The sequence below is a fragment of the Stenella coeruleoalba genome, assembly GCF_951394435.1.
Source record: "Stenella coeruleoalba genome assembly, chromosome: 5".
In the NCBI taxonomy this organism is placed as follows: Eukaryota; Metazoa; Chordata; class Mammalia; order Artiodactyla; family Delphinidae; genus Stenella; species Stenella coeruleoalba.
The window spans coordinates 24995709-25021210 of NC_137150.1; the positions used below are offsets into that span (position 1 = coordinate 24995709).

Consider the following 25502-nt stretch of genomic DNA (forward strand, 5'->3'; position numbering starts at 1 on the left):
TTGCTGTACACATGGGTAAGATGAGACCTGTTTGAACATGTTTAAGTGTTAACACTGAGGAGCAAATAGAAAGGATCATGTTGAAGTTATGGAAGAGAGAAGTGGTAATTGATATAATAGGGACCCCGAGGGGCATCCAAATGGTAGCCATATATCTAATGGGAGATTAGATTAGAGGAAGTGAAATCTCTTTCTCTGTAATAGGGGAAGATAAAATAATGGATGGAACTCAGCAAATTTTACAGATTTAGTTGTGGGATTGTGTTAATGGTTTCTTCTTTTTTTTTCTTCCATGAAGTAAGAAGTATAGGAGATGAGATTATTGGCTGAAAGTGGCAGTGGAGTTGGTATAGGTGATGTAAGGAGAGCGATGATGATTTGAAATAGCCACTGTGGAAAGAGAAGAGAGAGCTGATAAGGAAAACTTAAAAGGATTTCTGGGCAGCATAGAGGTCCATTGACGTTGAAGACTAAGATATGTAGTAGTACTAATCTCATAAGCAATTTAGTGATTTTTCCTCTATCAATGCAGTGGCCTAGGTATCATTTCAATGAAGGCAGGCATTTAGACTGATCCAAGGTTGGGAGCTTGGTGGATGGGTACAGCTGGTAAAGAAAATGTGGGAGTGCAGTGCATACAGGATATTACCAAGAGAGTACTTGAAGTGAAGCACCGTGGAGACCAAGCTGGCTAGGGAGAGAGGTAATGAAAAGGAGGGTATTATAGATCAGGAGAGTTTAGCAGAGTCAAGGGACAGAAGGTCTCAGTGAGAGAACAGATGTGTCAGAGTAACTGAGCAAAAGAACTGGAACTTTGGGAAACTGGCCATAAAGTGAGGTCTAAATAGTACATTTTGGAAGTGAAGAACTTCCTCTGTATTGGCAAGGGAGTCCGGACAAAGAAGTAGAGGGGAAAGTCATTGAGAAGTTTTCATTTTGACTAGATGGTCCAGCCAGACGTTGAAGTCACTCAGGATGATAAAACTTGGTGAAGAAAGAAAATGCAGAGCAATTTACTAAATTTATCAGTGAGTTTGGTAATCAGTGGGTTTGGTAGATGCCCATAATGAGGAGTAGAGAATAGTATATATACCTGGGTGGCTTGAACCTCAAAGGAACAGATCTTTCTTGTACAATGATGGGGTTGGAAGGATCTGAAAAGAGCATTGAGGAAGGGAGGAAGCAGACTTAAATCCTTTGAAGTACTTGGGGTGTGCGTGAATGACCTACTGCCCTGCCATTAAGAAGGCTTTAGGGAAAGTAGTGTCCTTAGCCAGATTTCAATAAAGGCAAGGCAGTAGTGGGGTAGTCAGTGAAAGAGTTGATGTAGTTTCTTATGCTTTCTTTACTAAAGTTCTAAACAGATGGATATATATATATATATTTTTTTTATATTATAAAAATATGTATATATATTTTAATAAACAGTTTTTTAAATTACAGATATAAGAGTTCGCAGAAGTCAACAGATTGGTCTGGAGTAAAGAAGCCAATTTACTTAAGTAAATTAGGTAATAACTTTGCAGAATGGTCAGCATCTTGGGCAGGTTATCTTATAACAAAGGTAAGAACTCTGTTCAGAATTTTTAACTGAACAGAAATTGTAAAGGAAACGAGAACATCTATCTGAATGCATAGTACACACAGTAGGAATTGTAATATTTGTGCTGATATAGAAGTTTTCATAGGAAATGTTTACTACTAGAGAGTAACAATTTCTCTGTTGTTACTAGTAACAGTTTCTGAGTAAGAAGGTAGTTGTTTTATCAAGCAAATTGCTATGTTCTTCATGTGTTTGTAAAATGTCTATTATGTCTGTTCATTTAAGGTTGTAAAATAATACTGTTTAAAAGGATATAAATGCTTTATCAGACTTTTTTACATAATAAAACGATTTCTTAGGTAATAAAAAAATAATATTATCCCTTAGTGGCTACTTCTAAAAGAGGATACATTATCTGAACTTCCTCCAAAATAAAAGTAGAGGTTTTTTAAAAATGAAATTTCATGGAAAAATAGAGGTATATTTCTGACGTTTTCCTAATATGAAATTTTTACATACCTGACAAACAAAAAGGTACCCTGTGTTCACCCAAAATGTTTAAGGTGTATTTAAATTTCACAACTTTTGTTTTTAATTCATATTTCTATTAGTGTTTTAAAATATTACTATAATTTGTACCTGGTAATTTCAAGAAAGTGTCTCTCATTTTCTAATGAACATACTGAAAATATAATATGTGAAATATTAAATTAATACTCTTTAATTACTTTCAGCTATGGAATATTTTATTTAGTTGTAGTTTAGTTTGTTTTTTTTTTAAGTGAAGGATTTGTATTTGAAGAAGGAAAAACCTTTAAATTTTTATAAGAGAACAGTAATGTTGGTAAATTGAAGGTTAGATTATACCAATAAAATTTGACTCTAACACCAAGTAATTTAATTTTTTTATTTCTTCCATTTTGTTTCCTATACTTAATCACTGTTTACTACTTAATAAAAATGTGATCTTGTACTTAATGTGCTGGCCCAGAGAATACCTTCTGGTTACTTTCGTCATCTATGTGCTCAAGGAATAAATATACTAAATTTAAAGTTAGCTAAGTAAAATATACTGTATTTAGGGAAGTTAATCTGTAACAAAACGTGATTCATTTTAAAATGAACTGTAAGGGGAAAAGACCATTTTTGCTGAGATAGTCGGCAGCCCAGGTAGGGGCTGTAGGGGTCTCAGCAGTTCAGGCACTTGACCAGAGGGATGGTGATGTGAAATCCTCCCTGCTTTGAGTGCATTTCTCCATAGAATACCCACTCTGCAATGTTAAATTAGCTCACATGTTGTTTTTTGGCATTAATCAAAAGAATAAAATGAATAAAACTACTTACTCTCTCTAAACCATTGGAGTTTATAGGTGCGGCATGATCTTGCCAGTAAAATCTTCACCTGCTGTAGCATTATGATGAAGCATGATTTCAAGGTGACCATCTATCTTCTTCCACATATTCTAGTGTATGTTTTGTTGGGTTGTAATCAAGAAGATCAGCAGGAGGTAAGAAATATCATTTTATTTGGTTTCTGTTTGTCCAAACATTTATGCAATGTAATTAGTGTTAAAAAGGCTACATATTAGTAGGAAATGTAGATCAAGGTATGCTATAATATGTAAGTACATATGAAAATGCTTACAAAATCCTTTTTTTATACTTTTATTTATCAAAGAGTTATATAATGCTTAGTTCATATCCTTTACCTATTTGTGGTTGTGTATGTGTGTGTCCTTTTTAAATAATTGGTAGTTTGATATGTATTCTGGATACCAGTTTGTGCCAGTCATATCTCACAGAAATTTTTTCCAGTTAGTGGTTTTCTTTTTAACCTTTGTTTATACCTTTTGCCATGCAGAAATTTTAAATATAAATGCCAAATTTATAAATCTTTTATAGCTTTTTAATTTAAACCTTTTATGTGATACCTTCTCTTATCCAATGTCATGAACGTATTTTCCTACATTTTTTTGATCCTTTTATTTTAACATGCCCTTCAATTACTCTGAAATTGATTTTTACAGATACTGTGAGATATTGTTTAAAGTTTTATTTTCTACTAGTTAACAAGTAGTTTCGTGATCATTTATTGAATAATCTAGAAGAATTTTTAAATATTTTTATATTTACTCTCGTGACTCTTTTACAGTATATTTTCTTTTCAGGGAAACATTTTATTGGCTTAATTATAGATGAGAAAAATGATTTATTATTAATGTATGATAGATTTTTTTCTTTTGAAAATTATTGCCTTAAAGTGGTTAGTCTTATATGTCAGGTAATTGTAAAATGATATTATGCAGACATATTATTCACCATAAAATGATTCTTCTTAGGTTTATGCAGAAATTATGGCAGTTCTAAAGCATGACGATCAGCATACCATAAGTACCCAAGACAGTGCATCTGATCTGTGTCAGCTCAGTACACAGACTGTGTTCTCCATGCTTGACCATCTCACACAGTGGGCAAGGCACAAATTTCAGGCACTGAATGCTGAAAAATTTCCACAAGGCAAATCAAGCAGAAATAAGGTGGACTCCATGAGTAAGTCATAACTTCTGTATACTTCCTTCTCTTAATTATTAACCAGTTAGCTCCTTTCTGTAATTTAAGCATTAGCTTTTAAAAGACCTATGTTTTCTTGCATGCCTTTTTTTCCCTTTAAGATGGCCTTTTTACTGAGAAAGAGCAGTGAATTTATAGTTAGAAAACCTCTCTTTAAATTCTTACTGTCACTTCCTTAAGCAAAACACATACCTAATTTTTCTTTGCATAAAATAGGGTTGATTTTATCTCCCTTAGAAGATTGAGGATTAATTGGGATGGTGATGATATAAATTGTTAAGTGCGTATATATATGAATAGTGAAGTGTTCTTTATACTTTTTCACTTATAAGATACTCTTTGCAGTCTTTTTCACATTTAAGTTTTAAATTTCAAAGAGTTTACTTTCATTCATTTCATGGCCTATTTTTTTTTCTTTTTTAAATTCATCTCATTCTTTTTATTCTTCTTTTCCCTTTCTCTGGTAGTGTTTGGTATCCAGCAGGCTCTCCAGATATGCTTAATATATGTTACTATACTATACTCTGCTACACCTACTATCATGCTATTTCTTTCCCTGTGATATTACAACTCCCACAAAGGTGTCTAAAAGAGGAATCTCATTAGAGTTTAAAATGACACTTGCCCCTATGATACAAGCACTTGGTGAGAAGAATTATATTCATCAGACATTAATAGATACTCTTAATGTCTTTGAACTTTTGTGTTTTTCATTCTTGCAGCAAGTGGGTAAAGTATATGATACTTCTGCTTCTTGTATACTTTAGCCATTTAGTGGGATCACATGATTTTCCCCCAAAGCTTCGAGACTAATTGGAAAAACTGACTAAGACCCTTAAAGAGGCCTTCACTTACACCAAGTTCTCAGTTTGTGAGCATCTCCCTCTTGTTCCTATATCTGTGGAAGCACATATATTCCTGTTGTTAAGCACAACAGTTTGTTATTTTCTAAGATTTTTTGGACTTGCAAATAATTATGTTTAGGGGAATGTTTTTCTCTGCGGTAAGACTAATTATTGATATATTTTACATTATTTCAACAATTGAACGTTTGTTTCTGTTTCTGCATCTGAAAATGATAACAAAAAACCAAACGCGAACTCCGTTATTACCATTTCTTACTAACATAGTAATGAAAATTCTAGCTTTTAAGAGTAACATTTGTAATGTTTCAAAAGTACAATACTTTAACATTTCTCATAATTTGAAATGATTTACAAATTTTGGTGGAAGTAAAGAATTTATTTAAAATATAATTTCTTTTAAATTTACTATCTTGATTATGAAATTTATTTGTTTCCTGTTTTCTACATGCTGTTTTGAATCATTATTAAAATTTATAAGTTTTAAATAAGAATTCTTAAACTGGGTAGTCCAGAAGTTCCTCAGTTAGGTCTTTTCTTAGACTCTTTAAAAAAATTACCATTTTAAAGTATTTGTGATTTTACTTGAAAGGTACTTTTACTTTTTATTTCCATTGTATTAGTTAATATTGTATATATAGCAACACAGGAAAAAACTGGATTGTTAACAAATAATTTTAAAATTAAAAAGAAAGCTATTTCTATAATTCTGCTTTTTTCCTACTAATAGCTATACTTTATCAGTGTTTTTATAGTTATTAATAATAAATAACTCATCTTTGTATCTTTTGTATTATCTTTATATCTCCTCAACATTTAATATAAATTTACATTTAATTGTCACAACAAAATTGTAAGTAAGGCAAGACAGATACTAATATTTCCCTTTTCTAAATGAGGAAACAGAAGCTCAAATAAGTTAAATGACTGTTCAAGGCAAGATAAGTCATAATGGTGCTGTTGGAGCAAGAATCTTCTGAGCAATCTTCTTGTTGGTAGTTACATTCTAAGTAAGATACCCTAATACATTTAGATTAATTTATTTCATGAAATAGATTAAAAATAAATTGAAATTTAAATGGATACTTTTAAAATTTCATCTTCTCAGTCTTTAATTACTCAATTATCTTTTTATAATCTAGTACCTACTGTGGATTATGAAGACTATCAGAGTGTAACTCGTTTTCTAGACCTCATACCTCAGGATACTCTGGCAGTAGCGTCCTTTCGCTCCAAAGCATACACACGAGCTGTAATGCACTTTGAATCATTTATTACAGAAAAGAAGCAAAATATTCAAGAGCATCTTGGATTTTTACAGGTTTGATATTAATATAGTGAACTTAATAATGACATTTAATATTGCCAGTCTTTTATGTTTAGAGTGTTCATTTTATCAGTTTAGACAATAATACTATGACAGTGTAGGGAAGAAAAGAAAGTAAGGGCCAGTGGGCCTAATACAATGGATGAAATAATAGGTCAAGATTGTTGGGCTTCTTTTCAGGTCAAAAAGCAGAGTGTGGTGAGAGAACTGGAAAATGAGTAGCTTGTAGTCTTTGGATGATTAGTCCTCTCCTGTCTTTTTCTCCCTTGTCTAGCTCTGAGTCTCTTGTTCATTGTTAAAGTCATTCCTTTACAAGGATGTTCAGCTCCCTCATCTTTCTCCCTCTGTGTTGTATTCACTTTGTAAGACTCCAGTGCTGGATAAACTCACCCATCTGCTTTCCCAGTGTCTGCATGTAAGCAGCTGAACATCACTGGAGAAAAATCACACAATGGATTTTTAACTGGTTTTCCTTTCAACTAATAGTCTCAAACATCAGTGGGACTCTTTAACAGTGCCTTCAGTCATTCTATGTTTCTCTAGTAAAGACTACTTTCGCACTCTTCAAGATGACTATTTCTTACCTTCTCTTCATTTCTCTGCTTCCACCTTACTTACTCTGTTGAGATGATCTTGCTTCATTGTTCATTAGGAAAGTAGAAGCCAGATGTCTACCAAATCCGAAAATACATTGGCTACTGTACCATATTCTCTTTCTTCCCTTCTCTTGTTCCTAAGGAAGGATCCCTTCCTGCCAAAATTCAGTTCTTCTACTTTTGTTCTTGATTTCAATCCTTCAGATATTCCTGCTTTCTCCAACATCATTAATTTTTCTTTTTCAACCAGAGTACATAGAGCATATAGACATGCTCTGGTGTCGCCTGTAAAATATCTTAATTTTTTATAATTCCCTTGATCTTACAGTATCTTCTTCAGATACTTCCCATCTTTCTGTTTCCTTTCACAGTCAGTTTTTAAAAGAATTGCCCATCTTCTCTGTATTCCTTCTTTACTTCCCATTTACTCTTTGCCCATTCCAACAAGAGTTCTTTCTCCATTGCACTGACTCTACTCTTGCTAAGAAAATTGGTGGCCTCCATGTTACCAAATCCAATAAATGCTTCCCAGTCCTCATTTTCTTAATCTCATGGCATCATTTGACCACTTCTTTATTAAGGTATTTTCTTTTCTCTCATAGCTTCTGGGATACCACATTCTCCAGGTTTCTTCAAACTACTCTGGCTTCTCCTCTCAGTTTCATTTGTTAGTTCTTCCTTGTCTATAAATATACAGGTACTCTGATGTCCTTCCCCAGTCCTCTTTTCTTCTCTCCCTCTATTCATTTCCTAAATCATTTCATCCTTTCCCCTGCCATCTTTGTGCTAATTGCTCCCAAATTTTTATCTTCAGCCTGAACATCTCCTTGGAACCCAGATTTAGTCTCTTGCGTTTCTTGAAAGCATCTCAATATGAATATATTAAAATGCTGTTTAAAATGTTTTTAAGTTTTAAAATGCAATAAAATACTTATAAGCTATACTCAACAGAATTTATTATATATTGGATTTTTAAAAGAGTTCAGGACTTTGAGGTTCTTTACAGCTCTCATTATCAATAACAGTTACTAGTATAGATTTGTATTTAAGCGGAATATGAGTATATTTAAGTGGAACAGAATGCCTGGAAATAAGTTTGCAGTTTCACTGTGAATCTATCTTGAAACAAATACATATTGTTGCTTTGAGAAAAAAATTCTTATATTTTTTTTTTACATAAACTGGTGGCTTTATAGTTTTATTTCCAGTTGTGTTTTTTTCCTCCCTTGATTGTTTTTTAATGATTGAACAAAGAAATTGTATGCTGCTATGCATGAACCAGATGGAGTGGCTGGAGTAAGCGCAATTCGAAAGGCAGAACCATCTCTAAAAGAACAGATCCTTGAACATGAAAGCATCGGCTTACTGAGGGATGCCACTGCTTGTTATGACAGGGCTATTCAGTTAGAACCAGACCAGGTAAGAGATAAATGAAAGGCCTTGTAACAAAAAGAACTCTGAACTAGGAACTTTGGAAACCTTAATTTCAATACTGTCTCTACCAGGGTCACAGTGTGTCTGGAAAATATTTAACCGTCTCTGAACTTGAGTTTCCTGATTGATAAAATTAGAGACATGCTAGAGGATCTCAGAGATCCCTTCCAATACCAAATTTCTGTGACCTTACAAATCTCCCAAATAAATGAGATTCACTGTGAAGTATACTTACATTAAACTCTATGTTCCATTACTCTAAAATTGATATAATTTTAGTTTGCTATTAAAAGTATAAGACTTGCATCAATTTTTAATAATAATAGTGATTCTCTACAGCCTAAGAAACTTTTTCAGATTACACATGCCCCCTATCACCATCTGGGAATCTCTGAAATGGTCCCTTAGAATCACTGGGCTACAGTTGCTAATGGGGGGACGTTGTGTATCTCATGTATGTTGGAACAGGAAAGGGGTTTAGAATCATTGATTTATAATCTTGACTTAGATCCTCTCTAATCTCGGGGTATTCCTTTCTGTCATAATTGACATGTTCATTTTCTCAGAAGTTCAGTGTGTAGGGCCTTTATTTTTCACAGGCTTGTTTTCAATTTTAAAGAATATTTCACAATCCTATTTAACTTTTCAGTTACTGAAGCCCAAAATCGATATTAGTAATATTGTGACGTTTGAGTTTTAATTTTTACGTGAGAAATAATATGACAAATAATCTTCAAAGTATTAAGGAGTACTTGTTACTTTTATATTTGATCTGAACCAAAAATCAGACCATACCTGGAAAAGATAATAAATGCAATCTGAGGTTTTTTATAGGTTATCTCCATTAAAAAAAAAAAAATTCAAATGTGTTTAGGACATCGGTAGAGGGCTCTGCCATACAGTCAAGCAAGTCAGTTGTTAAACTAAGAAAGGTAGACTCAGTGAGGTAAATAGCATTCTTTAATGAATATCAGTTAAACACTTTTTGGTTCCTAAGATGTATTTGAAGTAACAGTTGCTATTTTAAATACTTTTAAATTTCCAGATCATTCACTATCATGGCGTAGTGAAGTCCATGTTAGGTCTTGGTCAGCTGTCTACTGTAATCACTCAGGTGAATGGAGTGCATGCTAACAGGTAATGTTTTTTAAAAGAATGATTTTCTTTTGTTGTTGGTTTGGAATGGGAAATTTTTAATTAATTAATTGGGTTGAAGTAATGTTTACTAAAGTAATGAAATCTTTTTTGTTTTCATGGTATTGGAGATAAACACCAAAAAATAATTTTTCCTGCTGTCTCTTAAGTCAATCTAGCACTTAACAGCTTATCTTCTATGCAAAGAGTCATCCTTGAATTAAATTTGCTTTATGACAGGAACCTGCAAGACTTCACCTACTATTGGTGAAGCTCATATTAGTATTCCCAGAAGATATCTAACCTCTGCCTACATTATCAGCACCAGTTATTTTCTGTGCTGGGGAGAGGGAAACTTTGTGACTGAACTAAGGAATACCACTCTAGAATGTGTGGGTTGATTTTCTCCTAAAAGACTAGTAAAAATGAAAGTAGCCTTCCTTTCCTAAAGAAAATGGGTTTCTTATAGCAAACCAAACGATACCCCCCAAAAAAGTACTTACATGTGGCAGAGATTAAGACATGCATGGTTCTTCTAGTTTAGAGAATTACTAGGAAGGTTGGTTGTGCTCTTGAAAAAGCCTTACTCCTTAATGTATTTACCAGACCCCAGTTGACTTTTCTGGACAGTGAGATCTGGTCAAAAGTGATGGGATCTTAGTTTGCCAAAGAGCACAGGCCACTGTTTTTAGTTAGTTCATGCTGAAAACAGCTCTATAATTTCTATAAATTCCAAACTGTGATTTTAAAGACCACTGTTCTACAACGTCTGGCAGTAGAGAAGCTCAATGTTAGTTGGATGGTTAGTGGATTTATGAAATGATGAAAGAAGCTTTACAGAAGCAAGGAAAGATTTGTTATATGTTTTAGATATGTTTCTCCAGATTAATTGAGAGACCTTGTGAATAAAGGGGTTGCAGAAATTTGGGAAAGTTTGTTTTGGCTCAAGCTGAGGTGTCATGTTTCCTTATGATGCACACTGCACAGTCTTCTCTTCGGATCTGTGATACATAGAGCCTCCTGATCGTTTGATTTGTGGAAAGGCAAGTTTCAATATTCAATGAAGGATACTGTATCCTTGAAGCAAATGGTCATTGAGGGGATGAGTTTTCTTTGGGGAGAATATTTGCATTTAAACAAATATTTCTCCAAAATTATTGACTGTGCTTAACCTACACAATCATTTTTTTAATACTTTTATGGAAGTAAGTTCTCACAGCCTGATCCTCATTGCCATTTGGTACTTCTTGGTGTGATATATACCCTCTGGAGAGCAACTCCTGCTAATTCTACTCAGATTTTTTTTTTTTTAATATCTTTATTGGGGTATAATTGCTTTACAATGGTGTGTTAGTTTCTGCTTTATAACAAAGTGAATCAGTTATACATATACATATGTTCCCATATCTCTTCCCTCTTGCGTCTCCCTCCCTCCCACCCTCCCTATCCCACCCCTCCAGGCGGTCACAAAGCACCGAGCCGATATCCCTGTGCCTCTACTCAGATTTGTATCCTAAAATTTTGATACTTTGGCATCGAGTGATAAGCTAGTGAAGTTATTCAAAGTTGGACTTTTGAAAATTATATTTCTATTGTATTTCTTTTAGCTTTGTTCTAAATTGTTCTTGGTGGTACTTAGACATTAGAGAATATTCGATATTTATGCTACTACTTTAGTTTTTTTTAATAAAAATTAATTGACTCATTTGTTATGTTTTCTTTATGTGTTTTTACTACAGAAAGAACAAGGAGGGCTTTTAAGGGCATTGATCCCAGCCTCCCTGAGTCTGTTACCTTATTTATAGTATGTGTACCTTTGTTATTATTAGGTAATTAAATAGAAAAATGTACCTAGCTGAGGGTCTAGTATATAGCAGGTATTCAAATGATATGATTTAATAAAGAAGAAACATGGGGAAGTATAGCTTCTTCTATACAGTCATGATCTAAACATCACTAGCCATCTTAGTGTCACATAAGTAGGATACTTAGAAAAAATAATTACCTATATAATGCTGCTTTTAAAAACCCCAATTTTAAAGTAACTGAAAATAATTTAAGAATAGTTATGTATTTTAGGTAGCTAATTTTGTATCCTTTGTCATACTGTTGACACATAATTTGTAACATTGTTATGCCTTTATTATTGAGTGTCCTATGTACCCCAGTACTCAACCTACCCCACCAGCTTCTATGTTTTTTGTCTTAAATTTAATTCAAAATACCAAGTTATTAGAATTGCTTACCTCTGAATGCATGTATGTTCAGTTGGCTCTTTTTTCTCCCTGCTCTTTGTTCAAGTTAAGCATGCAACTCATTTTACAACTGCTCTTTGTAATTATCCAGGCCACCAGCTTCTATGTTTTTTTGTCTTAAATTTAATTCAAAATACCAAGTTATTAGAGTTGCTTACCTCTGAATGCATGTATGTTCAGTTGGCTCTTTTTTCTCCCTGCTCTTTGTTCAAGTTAAGCATGCAACTCATTTTACAACTGCTCTTTGTAATTATCCAGGCATTAATTCTGCTCTAATATATGACAAATTTGTCCCAAAAAATGGCATTTTTAAATGGCTGTATCAGAAGCAATTATTGAAAAAAATGTTTTGGGGGACTGGAAACATTAAAATTTGGGGGATTGTTTTGGATAGAGATAATTATTTTGTACCTACATACAAAATACAATACCATACAAATACAATGAATAGAGCAACAAATAACTACAATAAATAGAGTATCTAAACCAATGAAAAAATCTCTAAATGCCACTTTAAATAAATGTTTAAGTGATACGTATTTCTTTTAACAGGTCTGAATGGACAGATGAATTAAACACATACAGAGTGGAAGCAGCTTGGAAATTGTCACAGTGGGATTTGGTAGAAAACTATTTGGCAGCAGGTAAAATTACTTCTTAAAATATAAGCAGTTTTAATATGCCATAAATATTTAGACTTAAGTAGCTAAGCAACATTCGTAATTAATCTCTCAGCTTGTTTTATGATTGCCTTGTTTAAGTTCAAAGTGGAATGAAACTATTTGTTCCGGATTTCTGTTGACCATTTTATCAAATGAAATAAAGCTTGTTCTGGAATCCAGCTATCATGGCATGCCTTGACTCTTCATTTGTTTTTCAGATGGGAAATCTACAACATGGAGTGTCAGACTGGGACAGTTATTATTATCAGCTAAAAAAAAAGATATCACAGCTTTTTATGACACATTGAAACTAGTGAGAGCAGAACAAATTGTGCCTCTTTCAGCTGCAAGCTTTGAAAGAGGCTCTTACCAACGAGGATATGAATATATTGTGAGGTATTTTGAGGTTTCCATTTTTATATTCCTGGTCTGTAGGTGTCATATGACAGGCTTGGAATTTTGTGCTCGCTAAATAAGTGATAGTGTGTTTGGTGTTACGCAGAGCTCACAAAATGGCTCTTTTCATTTTTTTACCTCACAATCACCCTATCTATAGTTTTTTAAAAATGTCCTAACATACATCCTTTTAATTAGAAAGGCAAATATGAGACTTCTAAAAAATAGCAAAAATATCTTACATTTGTCTTGTTGTGATGTCATAGTTTATTTTCTATATAACCTAAATAACTAGACGTCTACTCTGCCTGGCACATTGGTGCTCAGTACTTGTTGGTTCCCTTTCCTTTTTCTCTTTGAGAAATGCAGTTGACATTTCCCACTCCCCCCTCAAATGTAGGTACTACATTACTCACAAGTAATATTAATATTACTCACAAGTAATATTAATTTTTAGAGGTAAGGAAGAAAATGATGGAAAACATTTTAGGTCTGTTAATTTACCTGAAGAAAAGAATAAAACATATGCTGTAATTGAACAACAGTAAATTAAAAAGAAAAATACGCTATTTTTTAAATTATATTTTGTATCAGCCCCTTTGGTAACAGCTTAATGAAACCAGAGATTGGACCACTGGGATTAATTCAATTATGTAGCTACTCAACTGCATGCTTGAACACTGGGTTATAGACATGGGAAAAAGTTAATTTGAATGTATCACAAATGTTTCCATCAGCCTTAGGAAAAAAAAAATTAAAATTGCATTCATTTCACAATTTTTTACTGGCATCTACTATGCCAGGTCCTCTTACAATAGCACCAGCAATATATACAAATATTTACATTGATTTATATTTTCTTTTATCTTTATACAGATGGTAAAGTCTGGCTTTCATACATTTGAATTTAGTTTTATATACCCTTCTCCAATTTAATTAGAGGGGTATAGGGATCATAGCAAAGCACTAACTATTCAAATCAACATAAATTAGTGTTTATACCCAATTTGAAAAGTTTTAAATGTTACTGTTTATATACCAAGAATATATATTGGTTAAAGTTTTTCCAAAGAAAACTGCACATTTCATATTCTTTATGGTTAATTTAAAGTACATGCTTTATATGTCAGATTAATATGGCTGACTATTATAACATATTAACATAGGCTCTATGTGTCTTCAGATTGCACATGTTGTGTGAGTTGGAGCATAGCGTCAAACCACTTTTTCACCAGTCTCCAGGTGACAGTACTCAAGAAGATTCACTAAATTGGGTGGCTCGACTAGAAATGACCCAGAATTCCTACAGAGCAAAGGAGCCCATACTGGCTCTCCGGAGAGCTTTATTAAGCCTCAACAAAAGGTTTTACACACTTTTTTTTTGCATGTCAGTTATTGTGAATTCAGTATTATATTTGCATATTACTTGGGAGTATTTATCTTTCCTAATTTTCTCTCTGAATCTGTATTTTTCTATTGTCAGTTGTCAAGTCTACACTATATAGTTAAAATGAGCCTAGAACTTAAAAATTACTTTGATGTGCAATATATCATTTTTTTAATGTTGAAAACGTATCTGGGGGAGGTACAGATATAAGTCAATAGTAAGGTCTTCATAGGCTTGTAATTGATAACAATGGAGAACTCTAAGAAAATTAAAATTAGTTTTTTAACAAATAAATATTCTTTGATTCCTTTGAAAAGATATATTGAGAAGGTTCTATGTTAGGAAGAGATATTTTAATTAAGCTGTTGAATATACTTAAAAATGCTCTTTCCCCCCCCCATTTTGTCACATTCCTTTAGACCAGATTACAAAGACATGGTTGGAGAATGCTGGCTACAGAGTGCCAGAGTAGCTCGAAAGGCTGGTCACCACCAGACAGCCTACAATGCTCTCCTTAATGCTGGAGAATCACGACTTGCTGAACTGTATGTGGAAAGGGCAAAGTGGCTGTGGTCCAAGGTAATGGCCAAGGGGACGTCATTGTACGTACTTCCATCATAGGTACTTCCTACAAAGGCATGACAGAGATTAGATCCCTAATCTAAATTCAGAACCTTCTATTTCTGTCACCTTTCTGCATCATTTATCTACTATCATCTGGAAGAAACTTCCTTCTATCCTGAAGTCCCCAAATATTTTCCCATTTCAAGACTGAAAGTGCAGTTCTCTCTGTTTTCATCTGTCTTCCATTTTTTTCTTGAGGGAAATGACCAATTTTTACTTTGTTTTTACCATATATATATGTGTGTGTGTATATATGTGTGTGTGTGTGTGTGTGTATATATATATATATATATACACACACACACACACACACATATATATACATGAGTGCACTCAAGAAATGTTTAGGTGAACATAACACTGTCCTTATTACATTCTTGGCAGATAATTAGTTTTGTGTAGACTTGCCACTGTTGCTGTAAAGATCCACTTCTAATCTAGCCTGTCAGAAAGGGCTTAGCTTCAGAACAAACGTCCTCAGCAATCCTCAGATTAAAGCTACAGTTATAAGAAGGGGGCTTTAAAATATACAAACTCCTTGAAAAGCTCATGCCGCAGATTTAAAGGACTCTTACTTTCATGTCTCCTCATGCTTGCCACCAGTCTAGAATTAGTAGTAGGCATAGCATGTTCTGAAATTGACGGTTAGCAACTATAGTTGGTGCCATCTGTGATTAAACCAACTTTTATGGTGGCTAAGAAAGGACAGGGGAGGAGATGTTTCCTGGATGGGAGATGAAAGTAATAATTCAGCCTGCATTAGTCAGGTCATTTTCAGAACTAGTGCTAGAACATGTATGTATTGTAATACCTTAAATTCAGTATGCTCAAAATGCAATTCATCATGTAAAATTCACTGCCTGTTTCTCCTCCCATATTCCTTATTTTTCTGAGTAGGACTCTGTCACATCCTCTCATTTATGACAGTAATCTGGGCATCATCTTGGACTTCTTCCTCTCCCTCACTTTCCACATCAAGTTGGAGACTAAACTGACCTTAGAAATATCTTTTGAATCCTCTCCCTCTTATTTATCTTTGCTGCTTTCCTTCATGCCCTTAGCATTTACACCCTCTGGCAATATTAAGTTTTTTTTGAGGTCTCACCATTTCTTGGTGTTCATTACTGCAGTCTGTCATCTTTCTAAAATGTACACTGAATCATGTCACTCCCCCAGTTAAAATCCTTCAAAGTATTCTTCATGGCTTTAGGATTAAGTCAGAACTTTAGAAAGTACACAAGGCCCTTTCTCATCGAGTCTCAGCCTACCTCTTCAGGTTCAGTTGTCACAAACCCTTTAGTATTCACAAACCCTTTAGTCTTCACAAACCCTTTATCTCACAAACCCTTTAATCTTCAGCTAAAACCAGACTACTTGCCTTTTTCTCAACTAAAATTGAGACACTCTTCTACCAAGAGTGTCCTTCGCTGAATTCTTTGCCAGGAAAATTTCTACTCATTTTTTAAGACCTAATTTAGATTTTCCTCATGTGATTACTTTGCCTGACCACTGCTCAACTCCATTTTCCTATATCTTCAGGTAGATTTAGCAGACTGTCTTCTCTTTCCTACATAATATGCATGTATATTCTTCTGTTAATAACACTTAGCACATTGTGTTGTTGTTTTATAGTTTATTCCCTCACTTGACTATGAACTTTTTTTTTTTTTTTTCGGTACGCGGGCCTCTCACTGTTGTGGCCTCTCCCATTGCGGAGCACAGGCTCCGGACGCACAGGCTCAGCGGCCATGGCTCACAGGCCCAGCCGCTCTGCGGCATGTGGGATCCTCCTGGACCGGGGCACGAACCTGCGTCCACTGCATCGGCAGATGGACTCTAACCACTGCGCCACCAGGGAAGCCCATACTGTGAACTTTTTTAAGCTAGAGATTTTGACATATTTATGTTTGTTTATCCCTAATCATCTACATATATCTTCAGTTCCCTGCACTTTGACTGACTGTAAAAAACAAGTGAATGAATGAATACCGGAGTTCTATATGAAATGAAGCAATGATTCCTGTTTAGGATTTTACTTTCATAGGAGGAAAATGAGAGATGAACATGAAATTACGAATAGATTTATACATAAAATACCTTATGAACTTTAAATTCTAACAGTTTTATTTGCTTTTCAGAAAATGGAAATATGTTCTTAAATTAAAAGGCTTGTTGTTGCCTTTTTTCTTTCAGGGTGATGTTCACCAGGCACTAATTGTTCTTCAGAAGGGTGTTGAGTTATGTTTTCCTGAAAATAAAACCCCAACTGAAAGTAAGAACATGTTAATCCATGGACGAGCTATGCTACTAGTGGGCCGTTTTATGGAAGAAACAGCTAACTTTGAAAGCAATGCAGTTATGAAAAAATATAAGGTAAGTGAATGTATAATGCAATTTCAGTTAGAAACTCACTTTTTTTGTTGTTTTTGAGAATAGATAAAATTACTTTAAGGTCCATATGGGAAGAGCACATGTATAAAAATAGCCAGGAAGCTTTTTTGGCTTTTTAGTGAATATATAACATAAGTATAGTTGGAGGAATTATCACAAAATAAATATAGTCATGAAACCGCCATCCATATCAAGAAGTAGAATGTTCTTAATGCTCTAGAACTCACCCTTTCATCCTCCTTCCCAAAGTTAACCACAGTCTGGCCTGAAAATTTTTGAACAAACACAGTATATACCTTCCTTACTACGTATTAAGCCTTACATAGATGGTGTTAGAAAAGAGATACTTCTCAGTAACCCATGGGGTCAAAGAAAAAATTGCAATGGAAATTGAAAAATACTTTGAACTGAATGATAATAAAAATATGACATGGCAAAACTTGGATTCAGCTAAAGCCATTCTTACAGGGAATTTGAAATATTATTTACATGTGTTAGAAGAAAATAAAGGCTCAAAATTAATAAGCTAAGAATCCATCTCAAGAAGTTAGAAAAGGAACTGAAAAAAAATTAGAAACATGGAATATAGAAGATACAAAATAATAAAATAAGAGTGGATGGCTAGAATTGTGAAGCAGACTAACCTGGAAAAAAGAGTTAGACAAAAAGTTCTAGATCTGCATTAGAATCACCACTGAGTCTTTGACTGAATACCACGATACACATGCATAACTCAAAACTCTATGAGGCCCAGCTGGAAACAGCTGCTAAGGAAAGAACAATCATGGGGGAACTATAAGAAGAACAATTTCCAGAAGGCAAATAGGCCCACTGATAGAAATCAACAATGTCAATCTTTTGGATTATAGAGCAGAAAAGAGTGGAGTGACAAGTATATTTTAGAGGGGCAAACTGAGGATAACCAGGATGTGTTTCAAGACTTATTATAAAGGTATAGAAATTAAGATGATGTTGTGTTCATGTAAGGCTAGGCAAATAACCAATAGAACAGAAGAGAGAACCCAGAAACAGATTCTAGGTGGTATTGTAGAGTTGAGAGAATGATCTTTTCCGTAAACATTGTTGTGTTATTTGGATAGCTTATGGGAGGAGAAATCAAACTTGATCCCTTCTTTACAACATAAACAAAAATAAACTTCAGGTAGATTGTAGATCTAAATGTGAAAGGCAAAATAATAAAGGTCCCAAAATAGAATATAGGAGAGTATCTTCAAACCTAGAGGTAGCTCAGGACATCTTAAACAGATCAAAAACAATAACTATAAAAGAAACGTTTAATAAATTTGACTAACTTAAAATTATGAATTTCTGTTCATCAAAAGATACCATTGAGAATGTAAAGGCAAGAAGGACGGGAGGTGGGTAGGGGGGAATAGATGAAGAGGATTAAGAGGTATAAACTTTCAATTATTTAATAAATAAGTCATGGAGACATACAGCATAAAGAATATGGTCAATAATATTGTAATAACTTAGTATGGGGACAGGTGGTTACTAGACTTATCATGGTGATCATTTTATAGTGTATGCAAATGTCAAATCATTATGTAGTACACCTGAAACTAACATGATATTGTACATCAGCTTTTATTTTTTACTTAAAAAATAAAAATATATATTTATTAATAAATTTTTTTAGAAGAATGTAAAGGTAAGCAATAGATTACAAGATATTTGCAATACATAAATGGTGAGGCTTATATCCAGAATATAATAAGAACTCTTAAAAGTCAATAAGAAAAATACAGACAACTCAATTTTAAAATTGAATAGAAGACTTAACAGAAGGATATATATAAATGACCCCAAAAAAGAAAATATCTTCACTGTAGTAGACAGGAATAGATGCAAATTTAAAAAGTATTATGATGAAACTAATACAATATTATAAATCAACTGCCGTTCAGTTTAAAGAAAAGTATTATGAGCTAACACTATATACCTACAAGAATGGTTAAAATTTAAAAGATTGATATTTTCAAGTGTTAGCAAGGCTATAGAGCATTTAGACGCTCATACAGTGCTGCTGGAAGTATAAGTTATTACAATCATTTTGGAAAACAGTTTGGTGTTTTCTCCTAAAGGTGATAATACTGTGACAGCCACTTTATCAATGCTGAACACGTCTCCATGGAACATGTACAAAAATGTTTATACCAACGTTATTTGTAGATTTTAAACTGGAAGTAGAAATGTCAATCAATTATAGAATGGATAAACGAATTATAACATATCCCTATAATGGAATACTGTATGTGTACCAATGAAAACCAACAAACCAAAGTTACATCCAACAACTTGAATGGTTCTTCCAAACTTAATGTTGAAGGAAAAAAGTCATATGAAAAAATCATACATGTAGTATGATTCCATTTATATAAAGTTCAGAAATGAGCAAAACAAAATTCTTGTATCAGAAATGGAGATAGTGGTTGTTTTTAGTCCATATGCACTGCTATAACAAACATACCATATACTGGGTGGCTTAAGCAACATTTATTTCAAACAGTTCTGGAGGCTGAGAAGTCCAGAATTAAGGTGCTAGCAGATTCAGTCTGGTGAGGCCCTGCTTACATAGACAGCCATCTTCTCCTTATGACCTCACGTGGCAGAAGAGGCAAGGGAGGCCCTGGGGCCTCTTTTATAAGGGCACTAATCTTATTCATGAGGATTCCACACTTATGACCTAATCACCTCCCAAAGGCCCCACCTCCACATACCATCACATTGGGGATTAGGCTTCAACATATGAATTGGGTGAGGGGGGAGGGGGGACAACATACAAATATTTAATCTGTAGTAGTGGTTATTTGGGAGGAGAACAAAGGGAGTAGTGTTTGGGAGGGCGAAGGGGGAGGCTCGTGTTTCTGGAGTTCTTATATAAGTGTGATCACTTTGTGATAATTGAGCAAGCTTTGCATATAAGATTTATCTTTCTGTATGTAGATTTTATTTTCTAAAATAAAATTTTAATTTAAACCAGGAAGGAAGGAGAGAGGGAGGGAGGAAGAAAGCAAAGGAAGGGAGATAGAAAGATGATGAAACCAGATTGAAAATATCTTTTTAGAAGCAATCTTAATTAGCATTTTCCTTCATTCCGTTTGCTTCTCCTTTGACTAGATGGGAAAAGCACACTGGGAGCCTCGTCCCTGTGGCCCGTTTTAGGCACATGAATCCAGCATCTGTTCCATATATCTAATCATGTCATTCTGTCCTCTATCCACAAGCAGGTTTGTATCTGTAAGGTTTTAGGATTAGATTTGGAGGAAACTTACGATCTCATTTTAAGGTTCCTGGTCTAAACTGTGTTCTCAAATTTGCTTGAATTAAGAGTCGAGCTTTATTTAAAAATTTTTTTTTTACTCAGCTGTTCTATGTATTTTCCATCACATTTCAAGTAATATAGTTAAAAATTAATAAACCGCACACAATATACAAATATAAGGGAAAGGGAGAGGAAATGACAAAGGCGACTGAGTAGGAGTGGCCAGAAAGGTAGGAGAAAACTTGGAACATTGTGGCCTCACAAAAGCAAAAGGAAGAAAGTGATTCAAAGAAGAAATGGCATGGACAACAGAAACATGCTGAAGAGAGGTTACTCACGTGAGATCAGAATTGGAAAGTATGTCTGTTTAAGTTGCTACTTTAGTGGAGTGGTGTCTACTGAACCAAAAAGAAATAGTTTGAGGAATGACAGTGAGTTGGAGAATTCTTTTCAAAAGCCTGATTATGAAGGAGTTGAGAGAGAGGGCAATGACTTGTAGATCTTAGAGAAAAATGATATGTGATTTCTTTTTTAAACCATATTTGAATGCCTTTAAAGTCCTGTCCTCTTCAGAGATTTGGTATTCTTCTTTCTCTGAGGTTTTTTTTTAAAACAATAAAAATATACCTGTACACACATACATGAAATACCTTAATCCATCTGAAAATTATTTTGATGTATCATATAAAGTGGCAATGTAAGTGGAGTGTTTTTCCCTATATAGCAAATTAGCATGACATGTTGATCAGCGGGCAACCCACCAGAACCCACCAGCTATCCTGAGAAAACCTTTGTAAGAAAGTAGCTATTCCTTATTTACACCAGTCAGTCTGCCTTTGACTTTGCTCTGCCTAGATGTCGGTCTCATACTTTTGATCCCTAATTATCTATTTATACTTTACTTCCCAACATAGTGGGGGGTTTTATTAAGTGGATATTCTCTGTTATCTTTTACAGGATGTGACCTTGTTCCTGCCAGAGTGGGAGGATGGGCATTTCTACCTTGCCAAGTACTATGACAAATTGATGCCCATGGTCACAGACAACAAAATGGAAAAGCAGGGTGATCTCATTCGGTATATAGTCCTTCACTTTGGAAGGTGAGAGTGAGAACTGCATGTTTGCTGATTAAATATATCAAGGTGACTCTGTTGATGTTGAACTATTATCACAGATCTTAGCATATGTAGGATGTTTTCTGCTTTATGATTATCACCTTAGATAAGATATAAATTTTTTCTTTGTACAATTTTTTCCTTCCCTTTAAATAACAACTATTTTAATGGAATAAGTAATATATGCATGTTTTTTTAAAATTCAGTAGTACCAAGAATATACAATGAAAATTAAGTGTCCTTCCCATTCTGGACCCTCATCCTCTGAGTCCCCTTCCCTAGAATTCCAGAAGGCCCTAAATCTAGTACATTTAATGGTTTTATTTAATTGCCTGTGGAATGTTTCCTTCCAGCCCATTCTCTAAGAAGTAGTATATATAAAAATGGTTTTGACATTAGACTTGTAGAAAGAGCTTATCGCTTAAACTAGGTAACAGGTGAAATGTAACTTAATTTCGTATATTAGTGTATTATAGTCAAATAGTGTATTGTCTCATGCCTACTGTTTATATTATCACAAATTATTAATTCCTAAGAAGTAATAATAACGTTCCACTCATTTTCTTGTCATACTCGTGGACCATTGCTTTACTGATGAATAACTTACTTCATACTAATAAATTTATTTAAAGTTGCCTATTATCAGGTATTTTGACTTCTCAGTTCAATATTTTCAGGAATCAAAGCAATGTATTTTTGTTCATCAGCAGTGTTAGGATTGCAAGATTTGGCCAAGCCTTTCTTCCCAAAATGGAATTCAATTTTTGTTTGCTTGTTTGTTTTTTTGTTGTTTGTTTGTTGGCCATGCCATATGGCTTGTGGGATCTCAATTCCCCAACCAGGGATTGAACCTGGGCCACGGCAGTGAAAGTCCGGAATCCTAACCTGTAGGCCACCAGGGAACTCCCTGGAATTCAAGTTTTATAAAATCCAAACCTAATTTAATTTTTTATTGATTATTAATGACTTGTTATTGAGGAAGAATTCCTGGCATATTGGCATTTTGAAATGGAAGCATAAGCAGAGGACAGTTATTAAATTCATTTTTCTTTTCTAAAATGAATAATACCTCTCATTTGCTCTTTAGTCTTGACATATATCATATGCATTGGTATACAGAATTTATTTAATACATTTCTTCTAAAACGAGTTATTTGGAGTCCTTGATATGCATAAAACTATTAGGTATAGTGTGAGATTTTTAAAAGTACAGTTTAAGAAAGTAAGACTATTTTAGAATATATTTTATCCATAGTAGTTAAAATAAAACATATGGATGCTTAAAGGAGTAAATAAGCTCAGCTATCGATGCTTTTCCTCTGAGTCATTGAATTACTGTGTTATTGCTAATTAAGCATTAGTGTTTGCCCTCAAGGAGCTACAGTCCAATTGGGTAGAGAAACCTTAGCACACAAAATATTTAAATAATGGTACATAGTAGAATGTGATCAAATATCAAAATAAGTGGTACAAATATTAGAAATATCTTTTTGATACTAGCAAGATACCAAAAATGAACCAAACAAGTCCAGGAGTCATGGATTTGGGGCAAATCTGAAGTCAAAACTCAAACCACTGGCTTCATGATATCAAAAGTATCTCTTTGCACTGCATTGCCAGAGAAGTTTGGTAGGCCTTGTGAAGAAGGTAGGATTTAAAAGGTAATTAAATTCAAGAAAGAGAGGACATTACAGGCATATCTCATTTTATTGAGCTTCACAGATACTGTGTTTTTTACAAATTGAAGTTTTGTGGCAACCCTGTGTTGAACAAGTCTATCAGTTCCATTTTTCCAACAGCATTTATTCACTTCAGGTCTCTGTATACTCACATTTTGGTAATTCTTGCAATATTTCAAACTTTTTCATTATTATTGTGTTTGTTATGGTGATCTGTGGTCAGTGATCTTTGATGTTAACTATTGTAATTGTTCTGGGGCACCATGAACTGCACCCATACAAGACAGCGAACTTATTCCATAAATGCTGTGTGTGTTCTGACTGCTCCACCAACTGGCCATTCCACCATCTCTTTTCTTCTCCTTGGGCCTCCCTATTCCCTGAGACAACAACATTGAAGTTAAGCCAATCAATAACCCTACAATGGTCTCTAAGTGTTCACAGGAAGTGTTGAAAGGAAGAGTCACACATCTCTCACTTTAAATCAGAAGCTAGAGATGATTAAGCTTAGTGAGGAAGCCATGTCAAAAGCTGAGACAGGCAAAAAGCTAGGCCTCTTGTGCCAAAGAGTTAGCCAAGTTGTGAATGCAAAGGAAAAGTTCTTGAAGGAAATTAAAATTGCTACTCCAGGGCTTCCCTGGTGGCGCAGTGGTTGAGAGTCTGCCTGCCGATGCAGGGGACGCGGGTTCGTGCCCCGGTCCAGGAGGATCCCACATGCCGCGGAGCAGCTGGGCCCGTGAGCCATGGCCACTGAGCCTGCGCATCCAGAGCCTGTGCTCCGCAACGGGAGAGACCACAGCAGCGAGAGGCCCGCGTACCACAAAAAAAAAAAAAAAAAAAAAAGTGCTACTCCAGTTAACACATGAATAATAACAAAGTGAAACAGCTTTATTGCTGATATGGAGAAAATTTTAGTAGTGTACAGAGATCAAATTGGACACCATATTTCCAAAGCCTAATCCAGAGCAAGGCCCTAACTTGCCTCAATTCTAAGAAGGCTGAAAGAGGTGAGAAAGCTGCAGAAAAAAAGTCTGAAGCTAGCAGACATTGGTTCATGAGGTTTAGGGAAAGAAACCGTCTCCATAACAGAGAAGTGCAAGGTGAAGCAACAAATGCTGATGTAGAAGCTGCAGCACATTATCCAGAAGATCTAGCTAAGATCAGTAATGGTGGCTACACTAAACAACAGAATTTCGATGTAGACAAAACAGCCTTATATTGGAAGAAGATGCCATCTTTCATAGCTAGAGGAGAAGTCAATGCCTGGCTTCAAAGCTTCAAAGGACAGGCTGACTCTTATTAGGGCCTAATGCAGCTAGTGACTTACTACTCTGAAAATCCTAGAGCCCTAAGATTTATGCTAAGTCTATTTTGCCCGTGCTCTGTAAATGGAACCACAAAGCCTGGATGACACCACATCTGTTTACAACATGTTTTACTACATATTTTAAGCCCACGGTTGAGACCTACTGCTCAGAAACAAAGATTCCTTTCAAAATGTCAGTGCTCATTGACAATGCACTTGGTCACCCAAGAACTCTGATAGAGATGTATAGTGAGATTAATGTTGTTTTCATGCCTGCTAACACAGCATCCATTCTGCAGCCCATGAATCAAGGAGCAATTTCAACTTTCAAGTTTTATTGTTTAAGAAATACATTTTGTGATTGGAGTGATGTCAGCATTATGGCAGAGTGAAAAGCTACCTTTGTCTCACCCCATCAATCTACAACCAGTAAAACATCCACAGTACAACAAGGGTACTTCCGCTCAACACACCAGCACACCGGAGAATCCACACATTGGTACATCTAAAGGTGGGTGTACTGAAACACATAGAGAAGTTGAAAGCAAGGGAACAGCAGGTGGTGCCTGCAAAACCCAGCCGTCCAGCCACAGCAACTGAGTCTGCAGCCCCAGAGAACCCAACAGTGGCAGAGGAGGGAGGTACACATGATTCTAGCCTCCTGGCCCCAGCAGCTCCTGTGGCCACGGGTAACTGGGAAACAGTGGCAGTGGGGCCTGAGACCCTGTCCCTCCAGCCACTGAGGCGCCAACAACTCCAGGTCCACTGTGGCAGAGCCCCACGAACCTTACAATACCAGACACAGCAGAGAGGCCCATGCAACCTCAGCTCACCTCCCAACTCTCCTCATTCCCCTCGCCCCATGGCAGTGGAGCCTGCAATTCATGGGATCCTAGATGAGATGGCAGAGCCTACCATCTAGATGCACCAAGC

General features: G+C 35.0%; 1 protein-coding gene across 5 annotated transcripts in view; it reads left to right on the top strand.

The window, feature by feature from the left end:
- The window catches only part of ATR (ATR checkpoint kinase), a 103154-nt gene that overhangs the window by 52159 nt on the left and 25493 nt on the right, over window positions 1–25502 (top strand). For all 5 annotated transcript variants that reach the window (XM_079922927.1, XM_079922929.1, XM_079922928.1 and 2 more), the window contains 12 exons: window positions 1444–1564; window positions 2914–3051; window positions 3883–4093; window positions 6120–6298; window positions 8155–8319; window positions 9380–9471; window positions 12276–12367; window positions 12604–12781; window positions 13965–14144; window positions 14588–14747; window positions 16986–17165; window positions 21427–21569. In XM_079922927.1, coding sequence (XP_079779053.1) covers window positions 1444–1564; window positions 2914–3051; window positions 3883–4093; window positions 6120–6298; window positions 8155–8319; window positions 9380–9471; window positions 12276–12367; window positions 12604–12781; window positions 13965–14144; window positions 14588–14747; window positions 16986–17165; window positions 21427–21569 — 1839 coding nt within the window. The remainder of the gene's footprint in view (window positions 1–1443; window positions 1565–2913; window positions 3052–3882; window positions 4094–6119; window positions 6299–8154; window positions 8320–9379; window positions 9472–12275; window positions 12368–12603; window positions 12782–13964; window positions 14145–14587; window positions 14748–16985; window positions 17166–21426; window positions 21570–25502) is intronic.